Here is a 16,189-nt window from a genome sequence, read left to right on the forward strand (position 1 = left end):
GCTTCAAGGAGGAACTGCAAGATGCATATCATAAAACATGAGAGGAAGAAATGAGGATCCCCCTCTGCAAACTTCCTATTCAAATTGTATATAGCAGTTGGTTGTTAGAAAGAGGTAAGGATCTTAGAGCAGTAATATGGACCATTCAAAAGTAACTCCAAAGTTCAAACTAGAATTTGAGTCTAGTTTTAATAATTAATGGTGTTTTTTTTAATGCTGCACTGTCTCTCTGGGTGCATCTTCAATGTAGTTTGACACCACTTTAACTGCCATGGTGCAATGTTATGAAATCCTGAGAACTGTAGTTTGGTGAGTCACCAAGAGAAGGCTAAAGACCTTGTAAAATTACAACTCCCAGGATTCCATAACATTGAGCCGTGGCAGTTGAAGTGGCAGTAAAACCGCATTCATTTCACAGTGGATTGACCCCCTTCTCTCTGTGCACGTGCAATTAATTTCCAGGAGAGGTTTTCAGAAGAGGCAATTCACCTCTCTTTATTTAAATCAGAAAAGGCGACATGCACTGGAGTCTGTGAGGGGCCACATTTTATACACCCATAGGAGGCACATGTTTTATTCTAGACGTATGTTTTAAACTTCCCCATACTTTGTTAATATAAAGCTGAATGATGTGATGGAGTTTATAAAGGTCCCTTGTCTGCTTCTGTGTTATTAAACAATCAGATCTGTTCCCATGGAGACCGAAGAACTGGAAGAGGTGGAAAGACACCACGAAAAGTCAGCCAATGGCCTCAGGAAGGATAGCTCTTCACAGGCAATATGTCTGGAATTGATTTGCGATGAGAAACCCGAGGATTCAGACTGCATGGCTGAGAAGGATCTGGAGACACACTACATTCCCATTCGAAGAAATTCAAAATACTATCGTTCCTTCAGACGTCGGAACAGAGGGAAAGTGAAGACTGGTAAAGAAGTTCCAACTGAACCTGTAGGAGGTAAGTTGCTGGTTAAGTAGTAACTCTTTTTTCTTCTTTTCCCAATGGGATTGATAGTTGTGAGCACAAGTAAAGCAATTTTACAGAAACAACAGTGACTACCATATACCATGCAGCTGTGGACAAGACTACGTAGGGATCACCAAATGCAGCATTGCCCAGACACGAATCAAGGAACATGAAAAGCACTGCAGACTAACTCAACCAGAGAAGTCAGCCATAGCAGAACACTTGATGAACCAACCTGGACACAGCAGATTATTTGAGAACACAGCAATGCTGGACCACTCTAACAACCACCATGTCAGACTACACAGAGAAGCCACTGAAATCCACAAACAAAATCTGGCTACCGGTATGAAACAAACTCTGAATCAGGACAGTAAATAAAGAGCAGCACTAAAAAAAACAGGGGAATTCCAGACAGGAAACAATCAGGGCCAGCTAACACCTCCCAAAAAAGGATTCCCCCAGGCAGGAAGCAGCCAGGCCTTGAAGTTGCAAGGCCATTCAATGCTAATCAAGGTGGCCAATTGCAACATTCACACTTGCCTCAAACAGACAAGAGTTCTTTCTCCCACCCTGGACATTCCACAGATATATACACACCACATCACTTGTTCAAAGGGTTGACTTCTAACATGTCATGCTTTTCTTGACTAGTGGTTTTCAAAAGGTGGTCTCCACATTTTCATGAAGATTCACATTTGCCAAATGGATGTGACATCATAAGGTTATGATTGCCATTTATGTCCAAAGGGATATGTTCCCAGAGACTTGGTGGAGTTATTTCCAATATATTCAGGTTTGATGTATCACATTTTGTCAGCATGACAATTAAAGCTTTACATAAAATTTCTGCCAACCAAATCCCCCCCAAGATTGAACTTAAGTATTATGGCACCTAAATACCCTATTGACACCAGATTCTATCCATTCTTGCAAAGGAAACAGGGTCTTCAACAGACAAGAGTTCTTTCTCCCACCCTGGACCTTCCACAGATATATAAACCTCACTTGCTTGCAGACCTCACAACCTCTGAGGATGCTTGCCATAGATGTGGGCAAAACGCCAGGAGAGAATGCTTCTGGAACATGGCCATACAGCTCGGAAAACTCACAATAACCCAACAGTGACAATACCAAAGATTTTAGACTCTGGTTGCTTGCCTCTACACATCTGCTGCATCTGCTAGATGTCAAGTTGCAGCAAGTCTGAAACTGTAAAGACAAAGGTATTAAAACAAGATCTTGAGAGAGAAATCCAAGCCAGGTGAGGCCTGATGCCACCTGACAGTGAATGACTATTTAGTTGGCAACATTTGCAACAAACAAAAGAATGAAAATCAAGAATAATATTTTCTAAGGGATCCTGCTGTTGGAGAAAGTGACATGTTCCTTTCAATGCACTGGGACTTTGTCCAGAACAAGTATATTTAGGATTGGAGCCTCAGGACACAAACAGAAGAAGAATATTGTTTCCTAATGATGATCCTCTATGTCACTGACTCTCCACTCAGATATGCCATGGCCAACTTTTCCAAAAAATCCTCATTACGTTTGTTCCTGCTATTATTGGTTAGTTTGGCCATATCCCCATGGGCAGCAAAATCAGGCAATTCCAACTTGATTACTCTCCACAAGGGTCTTCCTCTAGGGGCAAACCAAGAAGGAGCAACTTGTAGGTCCCTGAACAGACTCAGAAGCAGAGAGGGCAGATCAAAAAATAACCTGGCAAAATGGCACTACCTGGAAGAATCCTCCACCTTGTGCGACTGTGGAGCAGAACAAACAACTCCGCATGTGTATGCTTGCCCACAATGCCCAGACTCATGCACAGAGGAAGAATTGTTTAAAGCTACATACAATGCAGTCGCTGTTGCCCATTTTTGGTCTACATATATTTAGCAGCTTGTGATCCCTTTATTTTATCAGTTTTAAACGTATTTATTATGCAATGCCTTTGACACAAAATAAATAAGCATATTTTCCCATATTCCAGAAGAAGAATATAGTTATTTAAACCATCCAAGTACCAGAAACACAAGTTTTTGTATTTTACCATCCAGCAGAGATGTTATACACTTAGTACTTCTGTGACACGTTCAAATAATCTACATGGCATTCTACATTCTACATGGCAAAAATAATAGTACACTTCACATATTGGCTGTTATCCTGGAGGATGATTTGCATCCCATCTGGTTCTTTTAACCAATGGCGCAGCGGGTTAAACTGCTGAGCTGAAGAATTTGCTGACCGAAAGATCGGTAGTTCAAATCTGGGGAACAGTGTGAGCTCCTGCTGTCAGCTCCAGCTTGTGCCAACCTACCAGTTCAAAAACATGTAAATGTTGGTAGATCAATAGGTACTGTTCTGGTAACGGTGCTCCATGCAGTCATACTGGTCACATGACCTTGGAGGTGTCTACGGACAACATCGGCTCTTCGGCTTAGAAATGGAGATGAGCACCAACCCCCAGTTGGATAGGACTAGACTATAGTTGGATAGGTTTGTCAGGGGAAAACCTTTACCTTTACCTAATGTTTAAAAAATAACCTTTCGCCCTGCATTCTGGCCAAAGATCTGAATGAGAGTTTTTCTTTTTCCTTTTGATATGATTGTTGTTGAGAGAAGGGACCACAGCTAACAAGTCACATGATCATTCCTGTCAGGAAATGGCTTCAGCCACAGTTGAATTTTTAATTTGAAATTTTCTGTTTTTTTAAATATATAGATAATTGCAGATCAGTATACTCATAGATCAGTATTAGCACATTTCTGTATAACAGGAGCCCCCAGTGGTGCAGTGGATTAAACCCTTGCGCTGGCATGACTAATGACTTGAAGGTTGGGTTGCTGACCTAAAGGTTGCCAGTTTGAATCCAACCTGGGGAGAGCGTGGATGAGCTCCCTCTGTCCGCTCCAGCTCCATGCGGGGACATGTGAGAAGCCTCCCACAAGGATGGTAAAAACATTAAAAACAACTGGGCGTCCCCTGAGCAATATCCTTGTAGACAGCCAATTCTCTCACACCAGGAGTGACTTGCAGTTTCTCAAGTTGCTCCTGACATGAAAAAAAAATTCTGTATAACAGGATGGCTAAAGATAACTTAGGTGAAAATACATATATTTATATGCATGACAGGAAGAGGCGAAAAATTAAGTGGCTACTGCAATGTGGCCACCAAATGTGCAAATATAGGTAGTCCCCAAGTGGTCCCTGGTCAAAAAAAAAAAAAAGGTTGGAAACCACTGCTATATACTCAGTCCCCAAGTCATAAACAAGATAATTTCTGTAGGTTTGTTCTTAAGTTGACTTTGCATGTAAGTCAGAATTGGTACATTTTTAAAGCTTTGGATAACATAGGGAAGAGTTAACACCCCTGCAGTGTTTGTTTTGCTTTCTGTGCCCCTGTTCAGAAGATTTCACCTCACTTTCAGTCCCAATGAGAATGGGATTTTGAAAAATTTGGCATGTTGTGGAAATGAGGGTTGGTGATACAGCTTCAGTAGAGACACCTTTTCCCCATTGATTTCCATGGAGTGGATTTCCCTTCTGAGGGGTAGATTTCTCTCACTTCCTATTGTCTCATGCTCATTCTTAACTGTAAGTCATTTGTAAGTTGGATGTTTATAACCCGGGAACCGCCTATATGAGAATTTTTTTCACAAGCAAGCTCACATCAGGTGAGTTCTCCCAGGGAATATGTGTTGCTTTTTAAGACCACAATGTGATGACTGCATGTTGCACTAAGGCAGTGGCTCTCAACCTGTGGGTCCCCAGGTGTTTTGGCCTACAACTCCCAGAAATCTCAGTGAGTTTACCAGCTTTTAGGATTTCTGGGAGTTGAAGGCCGAAACATCTGGGGACCCTCAGGTTGAGAACCACTGCACCAGGGGAACAAATGTGGGGTCTATATGGATCTGAAAAATATGCGCTGAGCAAGATATTTTCAGGTGGAGAAAGGTTCATAGGTTGGCATTAAAAAGTGGAAGCATTTCCCATAGGATGTGCTTTATCTTGCTTTCCTAGCAAGAACCTCACATCCTCTCACAAATGACTGGGCCCATTTCCACTTGCAGTATGTACGTAGGTCTCTATTCTTCCTCCAAGGATATAAACAGACAGCACAAGACTCAAAACTGCTACTTAATATTCAGCTCCAGTCACCAATGTAGTTTGTGGACAAAATGAGCTCTTTGGTATGCCAAGACACAGACGTCTTCTCCACCGTGACATTGCAGTATGCAGCCAGAATAAAATACGTTGTATAGCTTTTCTCATTGAATCACCGAAACCCAAGGGAGTCACTGCACCAAGTCTGGGGCGGTTGAGGAGAAGAAACGGACCTGCTGCATGCGGCACAGAATCATAACACCTGTGAAGGGCACACCTCTCCCTGTCTGGGTCTCAGAAGCAGCATCTGTCTGAAGAAAGCTGGGTCTCCTGGAACCTGTGCCGCCTGACCACTTCGTTTCCCTACATTCTGTGTTGATTCATTGCTAAAGCAGCCCTTGCTCATCCAAAGAACTTGAAGAGGAATCAGTCTCTCCCTCAGAACATAAACAAGATTTCCTGCCTGAGTTAATGTTTGTTCAAACAACCAGGAAAGATTCTGTGGATTCTGCATGCTCCACAAAGCCTAAATCTTTGGCAAACAGGAGGATTTCTTCTTGCAAAATTGGCTAAAGTGCATGGACAATAAGAATGGGTGAGCATTTTATCTTGTCTTATATATTATAGCTTGAGGCCATTGCATTTGTGTGTGTGTGTATGTGTGTTGTTTGGTTGGTTTACATAGACGAGTCAAGCTTTTCTCTCCTTTGTTTATACAGAACAGGTACTGGACATGTTTGTTTCTTGGATGACAGCTCTGTGTTCCCTTATGTCACCTCTCACTTTGACAGTGAGGGAAAGTATATTGGTGAGCGGAATGGGTCGATACAGCATCTTATAAGGATGACAGGCGATTCATCATCTCATTCCAACTTCTAATAGACAGTTCCAAGTCAAGGCTAAATGGCCTGAGGAATAGCATGGTTAATAAGCCTTTAGATGGATTGTGTCCTAACATCAAGGTCAAATGTCTCAAACAACAAATGACCTACTTGTTCTAGATTCATACTTCGGTTGATAGAAGAGAACAGAAGGTAGAACACTACACTCAGTGTGTGTATATATCACACACACACACAGACGTATCTGTATATGGTAGTGGGAGTAGGGAGTACAATAAATAAAATATGTTTATTATTATGCGTTGTTAGATATTACAGAACTGTCTGTATTGTTTATATTATTTCCACCATAAAATATGCCATGACTTTCATTCAACCATATTCAGTGCAGCAGTTTTCATAACAATAAATAAAATCTCTGGAATAAATAGTACATTTCCCAAGACGAAATCTTGTGAAATCAATGTATCTGTATGGAGAAGACCTGAGAACTGTGCGCAACAAATAAGAAATAAATTCACATCAAATGGACTTCAAATGGATTACGCTGACAAAGGCCCATAAAGTTTTAATTGCTATAACACAGGCATGGGCAAACCTCGGCCCTACTGGCTGTTAGAAATTGTGGGAATTGAAGTCCAGAACACCTGGAGGGCCAAAATTTGCCCATGCCTACATAGGAGATCACTTTCTAATTTCCTTACACTACCCATTTTTGCTATGAACGCCATAAATCAGAGTGCATAACATTTGTTTAACTGTCTTTTGACCTAATTTACTAGAAGTAAAGTAATATTAAATGGTATTAAAATACTGACCTAAATCCAATAGCTGGTCTTACCTACACCAGATCCATTGAATTAAAGGAAATTTGGTCAAAATCAAGGTTTTTCTAAGTTCTTTTGATTCAATAGGCTGCTGTCGATGGAATTTGCTATTGTTACTCATCCTCAAAGAGAAAAGAAAATTTAGAGTTAAGATTTTTAAAAGTATATAGTTAATCCAGACATAATTTATTCTCTCACTCACAAAAGTTTTAAATTCCAAGAAAGAATTAGAATACTCATAGCTTAACAGCCCCATTTATCACTCAGCATTGTATGCTGCTGCTTGTTAAGATTTTGGAATGTAAGTGTGTAAAGAGCTGTGTCAACCTTGTCCACTGAACATAACTTCTTTGTCTTTTCCTTCTTAATTGCAATCACTTTACAAAAGCCGACAGAAGAGAATAATGACAATTTAACTATCAACATTTCCTTTTTCATTTCAAAGGCTCACTTAAAAATGGTAGCACCAGAAATGAGCTTCTGAACAAAGATGAACTGTTACGCATATTCCGCAAGGGCATGTCTCTTCATGTGAAACCAGATCTGACAGCTACAGAAGAACAATGGTTTCAAAGGTAAGAAAGAAAACAATATCCCATTCTGTAAAGATATTTTTTTCTTAAAAAAGGATAAAATTGGGTTTAAATGAGAATAAAATGTATTAATATAATCACATTCACCAAACTTTGTTTACTGAATTCCATTTAGCCCCCCACCCAGTTCTTTCACTTCTCAACTTTTATTCTATCAAATACTAATCATAGCAACATGTAGTACAGTACAAAGTACAAGCAGTTATAAACATCCAACTTACAAACAATTAAGTTAAGAATGCGGGTGACAATGTTCTGAAATGGTTGTTCATCTACCAGTGATAATAACATGGCACAAACAAACAAGGTTTCTGTATGTTGTCGAAGGCTTTCATGGCCAGAATCACTGGATTGCTGTGAGTTTTCCGGGCTGTATTGTCATGTTCCAGAAGCATTCTCTCCTGACGTTTCACCCACATCTGTGGCAGGCATCTTCAGAGGTTGTGAGCTCACCATAGATGTGAGTGAAACGTCAGGAGAGAATGCTTTTGGAACATGGCCATACAGCCCGGAAAACTCACAGCAACCCAAGGTTTCTATATGTTATTATTATTTGGATTAGCAATTAATCTATATAAGCCCCTCCCTTATAAATCTTTCATTTATGCGTTAGTACGTTGGACAAACCGTTCAAAGTTCATACATGCTTGGCAGGTTGTAGAAACTTCATGCTCATGTCATATTTCTTAGAAATCTACTTCATTTCCTGTTCACCTTTGCCTTGAATTAAAGGGGGGAAAACACCCAAGAGCATGACAGATAACAGCTGATCACTACATTTGTTTATTTTAATGTTTGATTTTACTGTGTTTGCCCCCAAATATCCATAAAGCAAATAATGCTTTCCTCTGTTTCTGAAGTCCGGTGGAGACAGTAATAATAATTATATAGAGAAAAATGGCAGCTTTTGGATTGTCAGATCTCAGGGTGTGACCTTTTTCTTCTAAACCTCAGGGCAAAGGGAGGAATCTCAGGGCGAGATGCTCCCTTGAAAAGAAAATATTGGTTATTTTTTAAAAGTATTGCTGACCTCTAATGCTGCCAAGTGCCTCAGAAAGGCTCAGAAGTGTGTGTGTGTGAGTGCGGTTGTAAATCGCAGCCAGAATCAAGACTCAGCAGTTAGTACAGTGTAACAATGAGCTACTTCATTATTTACTCCCACTGGCGTTCCCAAATTGAGTCCTATAGGACTGCTGCTTTTCCTTTCTTACTGTTAATTTTATTACTTCTATTCCTACCTTCCTATTGTTGTTGCTGAGTGCCTTCAAGTTGTTTCCGATATATGGCAGCCGTAAGGTGTTTTTGGAGGTTTTTTTTTTCCAGGATTTGTTCAGAGTGGGTTTCCTTATGCCTGAATCCACAGTACAGTTCTTTTCTTGCTCAGAGGTGTATGTGGGTTGCAGCATCCTTAGTACAAAGCCTGATTGATATTAATACCTTTCTTCTACAGGTCTCCTTGGGTGCTTGATTTTTTCTCTCATTCTCATTAATTTCTCTTTTCACACCTTTCTCATTCCCTTCTGCATTTCCTCATTAAAAGTCTCTGATACTACATATCTCACCGTGTCTCATTCTTTCCCCTGCAACTCCTCCCTATATAACAGTGGTTCCCCAGAACTAAAATATGGTCTGCAGCCTCACCGTTACTACATCATTGCAACAAGAGCGACTGGTCTCACAAAACCCTCTTATAGTGCCAAGGGATATCGGGAAGGGAGAGGCTGACAACTTACGAAAGGCATGACAATAAGCCTCCTGACTGCTGCTTCTCCTCCTTCCTCCCTCCCCCTGAGCAAAGCCATTCCATGTGGCACCTGGAAGCGGGGGCACTTTAGTGTCTTCGTTTTTAGCCTATTCCTGGCGTGCTGATTCAGAAAATTGCATTGAATAGACTACATCAGCTCTAGATGATTAAATATGGGTTTTTTTGTGGGAGAGCAGATGTCGACTACTGGATGGCATATGTTCTGTATCAGAAACTAGAGCTGATGTGGTCTTTCCAATGCAATTTTCTGAATCAGCACCCCAAATAACCAAACCAAATCTAAAGTTGACCAAAAACCGATTTGTAACCCTTTTGGTACAATTGTTGGAGAGTGGCCCCTGGTCAAAGTGGTCCCTGGTCAAAAAAAGGTTGGGAATCACTGCTATATAGTCACACCCCAAGTTATGCACAATATAGTTTCTGTAGGTTTGCTTGTAAGTTGAATTTATATGTAAGTCGAAACGGGTACTTTAAAAAGTATAACTTCGGCCATTTTTTTTTAGCTTCGAATAGCACAGGGAAGGATTAACAATGCTGTGGTGCTTGTTTTCCTCTGAAAACAGAGGAATTCCAGACATGAAACAATCAGGGCCAGTGAACACCTCTTAACAAAGGATTATCCCAGGCAGGAAGCAGTCAGGCTTTGAAGCTGCAAGGCCATTCAATGCTGATCAAGGTGGCCAACTGCAACATTAACACTTGCTTCAAACATACAAGAATTCCTTCTTCCACCCTGGATATTCCACACATATATAAACCCCACTTGCATAGTTTTCTAACAGACCTCACAACCTCTGAGTATGCCTGCCATAGATGTGGGCGAAACGTCAGGAGAGAATGTTTCTGAAACATGGTCATTCAGCGTGGAGAACTCACAGCATCCCAGTGATTCTGGCCATGAAAGCCTTCGACAACACATAATGTTTAATTTGTTAAATAAAAGTATAAATACAGTAGTCTCACTTATCCAACATTCGCTTATCCAACATTCTGGATTATCCAACACAATTTTGTAGTCAATGTTTTCAATACATCGTGACATTTTGGTGCTAAATTTGTAAATACAGTAATTACTACGTAGCATTACTGCATATTGAACTACTTTTTCTGTCAAATTTGTTGTATAACATGATGTTTTTGGTGCTTAATTTGTAAAATCATAACCTAATTTGATGTTTAATAGGCTTCTCCTTAATGTCTCCTTGTTATCCAACATATTCGCTTATCCAACGTTCTGCCGGCCCGTTTATGTTGGATAAGTGAGACTCTACTGTATATTGATTTTTAAACGGTCAGCAATGAATTAAAATAATGGGAACCATTATTGGGGAAAAAAGCATTGCTGGAATTTAACAATTCAATGAGCAAGTATGCTTTAATTTTTTTTTTGAATTTTGTGTAAGTGAACTGATTTTTAACAGATAGTTTGTAAACATCATGCCATGCTAATTCCAAAATGATGCCCTAAAAATGAAAAAGCCAGTTAGAGTAAAATAGCAATATAGTGCACCCATCAACAACAATATATGATTTTTAAAAACCTCCAAAAGATATGTTTCCCCTATTTTCTTGAAGAGGCTGAGAGTGTTTTTCTAAAAGCCACACAATTGATTCTTGCAGTGTTTGCAATGAACCCAAGCCCTTCCAAATAGATAGATATCTCTATGGATCTTACCCTCCCACACAACACATTTTGCCTGAAATGGAAAGAGCGAAATGAAACACACAAATTTTTCAAAATACAAGTAGATCTATCTGGTCTTAGCTGTGTTTCAAAATACAGTTAAGTAAAATGGGAAACTGACATTCAGAGATAATGACTTGCTAAAGGCTAGATGATGAAGTTGACCGTAGATATATGGCTACTGAAATCAAGGATTTGGACTCTGGACAGATCTAATGTATTGCTCTAGTAGTTGGTTTTTATGGTGTGTGTCCCACTTTCCCCCAAGCCCCATCCTGCTTTCCTCTGTCGAACCCCTATGCACACAACTTAAAAAGATTTCTGGATTCCCTGAGAGTATGACTTGCCCAAAGCCATCCAGTACATTTCTGTGACTAAGAAGACGAAAATAGGAGAAAAAATAGTTTACTAATCTATGCAAAGTCATTCAGTAAACCAATTTAATAGCACATAGTTATGTAATTGCCAAATGTATTTTAAATGTTATAAATGAAAAAGTTAAATATCAATTGAATTTTCCATGAAAATGGACTCAGTGAAGTGATTAAAGACGACCTATCACCGTGCTTTAAAAATGAGTCATTGAACAATAATTGACAAGGGGAAGAATCTAAAAATTCTTTATTTTTCAGTTGTAATGCTAGGGATGATTTATGGTGTAATTCACTGAAAGATTCCTTAAAACTTTCAAATATTCGTGAGATTGATTGTCAAATATCTAATTCTAAACCATTTAAAATTAGATTAAAAAACTTGGGCATGAACTCCTGCGTTTTGCTAAATTATGTTTCAACAGATATCTTGTTATTATCACCTATGTTTTAATTACCATGCTAATTAACATTCACCTCTTACTAGCAGACAGTCCACACAGGGATCAAGAATGTTTGTGTGGAGGTAGAAAAGAAAGAATCTTAAATTGTTATCTACTACATGTAATAAGGAGCCCCCGGTGGTGAAGCGGATTAAACCACTAAGCTGCTGAACATGCTGACCGAAAGGTCAGCAGTTCCAATCCAGGGAGCGGGGTGAGCTCCTGCTGTTAGCCCCAGCTTCTGCCAACCTAGCAGTTCAAAACATACAAATGTGAGTAGATCAATAGGTACTGCTCCGGCGGGAAGGTAATAGTGCTCCATGCAGTCATGCCAGCCACTTGACCTTGGAGGCATCTACGGACAACGCAAGTTCTTCGGCTTAGAAATGGAGATGAGCACCACACCCTGGAGTCAAACACGACTAGACTTAATGTCAGGGGAAAACCTTTACCTTTTTTACTCACCCTTCTCTGACATTCTCTCCATTCAGATGGGAATGCTGTGGCTCTTCAGTTGTTGCTGAATTGCAACTGCCAGTCTTCCTCACTGTTAAGGCTACTGGGAACCGTAAATCACACAATTTCGATAAGCGTGGGAGGAATAGTTAATTAATGTACAATGTAAGATGTAATAATAATATTATAATAATAACTTTATTTATATCCCACACTATCTGCCCAATGGAGATATCCCAAATAAGATATGACATGGAGACTCAGTCAGACGTTTAACAACTGTAAAGGTTACAGAACATCCTGTTTCAAATTTTAAAAGGGAAGGCAGTAGAAAAAGAAGACCACATTGCAGGTGAATAGTCTCAAGGAAGCCATGTCTCTGAGTCTGCAAGATCAAGGGATCAATCACACTATAGAATTATAGTTCTATTATGACAGTTTTACTGCCATGGTTCTGTCTTATGGAATTATCAGACTGGCATTTTATGCAGGGCCATTTTGCATCCTCAGCCAGAGCACTCTCATGCCTTTGACTAAACTTCTAACTGCAAGATACTACAGGATGGGTGTATGGAAGTTTAAAAATGTAATAGTAAAGGTAAAGGTAAAGGTTTCCCCTGACGTTAAGTCCAATCGTGTCCGACTCTGGGGGTTGATGCTCATCTCCATTTCTAAGCCAAAGAGCTGGCATTGTACGTAGACACCGCCAAGGTCATGTGGCCAGCATGACTGCATGGAGTGCCATTACCTTCCTGCCGGAGCAGCATCTATTGATCTACTCACATTTGCATGTTTTCGAACTGCTAGGTTGGCAGAAGCTGGAGCAAACAGCGGGAGCTTACTCCGCTCCCCAGATTCGAACCTGCAACTTTTCAGTCTGCAAGTTCAGCAGCTCAGCAGTTTAACACGCTGTGCCACTGCGGGTTCTAAGAATGGAATAATAGTACCATAACTCTGTAGTGTGAATGAGCCTTTTAGCAGCATTGTTAACAATAAGTTGTCTTGGAGATCTCTCATACATCGTTGCCAAATGTCAAAACCAGTTAACAACAAAAGCAGACATATATTCACTCTCCTGCTAAAATATTTAAATTCACCATCACAACCTCCTTCACAGGAACTTTGTTTTACTGGAACCCTTGGGCTCTTCTCATCCTGATCCTTACATGAAGTCACAGCCACCAAGAAACTTAAATGTATACACAACCTCCTCTCCATACTGTGCTTCAAAAGTACACATCTATTGTTCATGTATCCCATTCTTTCTCAAACATCCTCCAGGGTTGTTGAACTCTGGGTTTTGTGCCAGAAACAATATGTCTGTACCAAGGCATGTTCAGAAGGAGGTGTTCTTAGATAATGTGATCTGTCAGCCTTCTTTTCCCCAAATGTATTACTTCTAAAACTGAAAGAGTTAAAATGTACTGGCTTCCCTAATGAATTACAGAACCAACCACTATGTACACTGTAACTTCACTTAAATTTCCTCAGTATACAATGTTGATTGCCCATCCAAAAAAGGAACTGACTACATGAGCGGAACCAAATGTCCAACCCAACTATGATACTTTCGGTTGTCGTGTGTTTTTCGGGCTGTATGGCCATGTTACAGAAGTATTCTCTCCTGACGTTTTGCCCACATCTATGCCAGGCATCCTCAGAGGTTGTGAGGTATACATTGATACTTTGCCTTCTCAAAGCCAAGAAAACTGTCTTCCCAATGCACATTCACTCTCTCTTGCTCTCGCTCTCAAACCGTAGCATAAGGCAAACTCCGTCTTCAGGCTTACCAGCAAACAACTTAATACTGTTGATGACATTTATTCCTGTTAAATGAAGTAAAACGGATTGTATCCATAATGTTCTGACACAGTACATTTGGCCAAATATTAAAACAGAAATTTTTAAAAATCAAACCCTTTCCAAACTCAGGCATATAAATATAAACCATTATGTAATACTCTTTCCTGTATTTCATACATCTGCATACTTATTCCCACACAGATAAGAAATAAAGACTGAATGCTAAATGCACCTAATTTCTGACTCTTTGTTGAAATCCTGAATCATAGCATAAATACCTACGGAACCGATTTTTTTGTATATCAATTTGTTATATAAAGTGGTAGCGATTTAGGGTATTTGCACCCATTTGCTACTTATAATAGCAGTTCAAGTGCATGACTGATGTTTCAAGCATATTTCTGAATCAAGATAGATATTAGGAAAGTTCACAAATCCCTTGCCTTGAACAAACACAGGAAGTGGGGGCATTCAGTCATAATCCACCTCTGTTGCCGCCTTGCACCACAACACACTACTTATGGCATAAATTCTTTCCCACTGTCCATGTTATTGGATATTTTCAAAACAAATTGCAATGTGTATGGATGTATGCATGCATGGGCTCCCTATGAGGAGGAACATGGCCCAATTTGGGACTGCCCCCCCCCCCCGGTGTTGAGGACCTCTACACTCACATCAGACATCTTTTTCTGATGCCATCTGAACATAAGTTTTGTTGTTTATTCCTTCAGTCGCTTCCGGCTCTTCATGACCTTGTGGACTAGCCCACGCCAGAGCTCCTGTCAGTTATCACCACCCCCAGCTCCTTCAAGGACAAGCCAGTTACTTCAAGGATACCATCCATCCATCTTGCCCTTGGATGGTCCCTCTTCCTTTTTCCTTCCATTTCCGCCAGCATCATTAGTACATAAGTAGTGGAGTAATATTTCTGCCACAGACATGGAGGGTGTATAGATATAGTAAAAACCAGCCTTAAGCATTATACTACCCTATGTCATGCTGTATTCTGTGAATATACAAAGAGTAGGTGATGTTAATCTCCCTGTTGCCTACATTACATTTACGAAGGATTTGGATGGGCTTATGTTCTAGCCAGGGCCGGCCGGAGATAATTTTTAATGGGAAGCGGGGGTGCTGAAAAGCGCCCCCGCCACCGGCCCCGCCTCCCGCGCCCTGGCCCCGCCTCCCACGCTGCGTGGGAGGCGGGGCCATGGCGATTAGTGAGGGGGCGGGGCCACAGTTGGCCCCGCCCCCGCCCAGCGTGCCCTGGCCCCGCCTCCCACGCTGCGTGGGAGGCGGGGCCAGGGCACGCTGGGCGGGGGGGCGGGGCCAGAGTTGGCCCCGCCTCCCACGCTACTCCCACTCGCCCGTCTGGCCTTCCTAGCAGGCCAGAAAGCAGCGGAGGTCCCTCCAGGCCGCGATTGCGGCCTGGAGGGACCTCCGCTGCTTTCTGGCCTGGTAGGAAAGGCCAGACGGGCGAGCGGGAGTAGCGGAGGCGGAGCCAGCTCTGACGCCGCTCCCCCCCCGCCCAGCGTGCCTTGGCCCCGCCTCCCACGCTGCGTGGGAGGCAGGGCCAAGGCACGCTGGGCGGGGGGGGAGCGGCGTCAGAGCTGGCTCCGCCTCCCACGCTACTCCCGCTCGCCCGTCTGGCCTTCCTAGAAGGCCAGAAAGCAGCGGAGGTCCCTCCAGGCCGCGATTGCGGCCTGGAGGGACCTCCGCTGCTTTCTGGCCTGGTAGGAAAGGCCAGACGGGCGAGCGGGAGTAGCGGACGCTGCGTGGGAGGCAGGGCCAAGGCACGCTGGGCGGGGGGGAGCGGCGTCAGAGCTGGCTCCGCCTCCGCTACTCCCGCTCGCCCGTCTGGCCTTTCCTACCAGGCCAGAAAGCAGCGGAGGTCCCTCCAGGCCGCAATCGCGGCCTGGAGGGACCTCCGCTGCTTTCTGGCCTTCTAGGAAGGCCAGACGGGCGAGCGGGAGTAGCGTGGGAGGCGGAGCCAGCTCTGACGCCGCTCCCCCCCCGCCCAGCGTGCCTTGGCCCTGCCTCCCACGCAGCGTGGGAGGCGGGGCCAAGGCACGCTGGGCGGGGGGGGAGCGGCGTCAGAGCTGGCTCCGCCTCCGCTACTCCCGCTCGCCCGTCTGGCCTTTCCTACCAGGCCAGAAAGCAGCGGAGGTCCCTCCAGGCCGCAATCGCGGCCTGGAGGGACCTCCGCTGCTTTCTGGCCTTCTAGGAAGGCCAGACGGGCGAGCGGGAGTAGCGTGGGAGGCGGAGCCAGCTCTGACGCCGCTCCCCCCCCGCCCAGCGTGCCTTGGCCCTGCCTCCCACGCAGCGT

The 16,189-nt window shown here is 42.6% G+C and overlaps 1 protein-coding gene across 2 annotated transcripts in view; it reads left to right on the forward strand.

Annotated features, from left to right (window-relative positions):
• ngef (neuronal guanine nucleotide exchange factor) overlaps positions 1–16,189 on the forward strand; it is a 93,085-nt gene that overhangs the window by 23,655 nt on the left and 53,241 nt on the right. The window contains exons 2-3 of one of the 2 annotated variants that reach the window (XM_062976412.1): positions 685–956; positions 7,191–7,320. In XM_062976412.1, coding sequence (XP_062832482.1) covers positions 695–956; positions 7,191–7,320 — 392 coding nt within the window. In that variant the 5' untranslated portion in view covers positions 685–694. Of the gene's footprint in view, positions 1–684; positions 957–5,134; positions 5,672–7,190; positions 7,321–16,189 lie in introns of those variants that run through there. The other variant, XM_062976413.1, reaches the window with a different exon arrangement.

This window comes from Anolis carolinensis, chromosome 3 (genome assembly GCF_035594765.1).
Source record: "Anolis carolinensis isolate JA03-04 chromosome 3, rAnoCar3.1.pri, whole genome shotgun sequence".
Taxonomy (NCBI): Eukaryota; Metazoa; Chordata; class Lepidosauria; order Squamata; family Dactyloidae; genus Anolis; species Anolis carolinensis.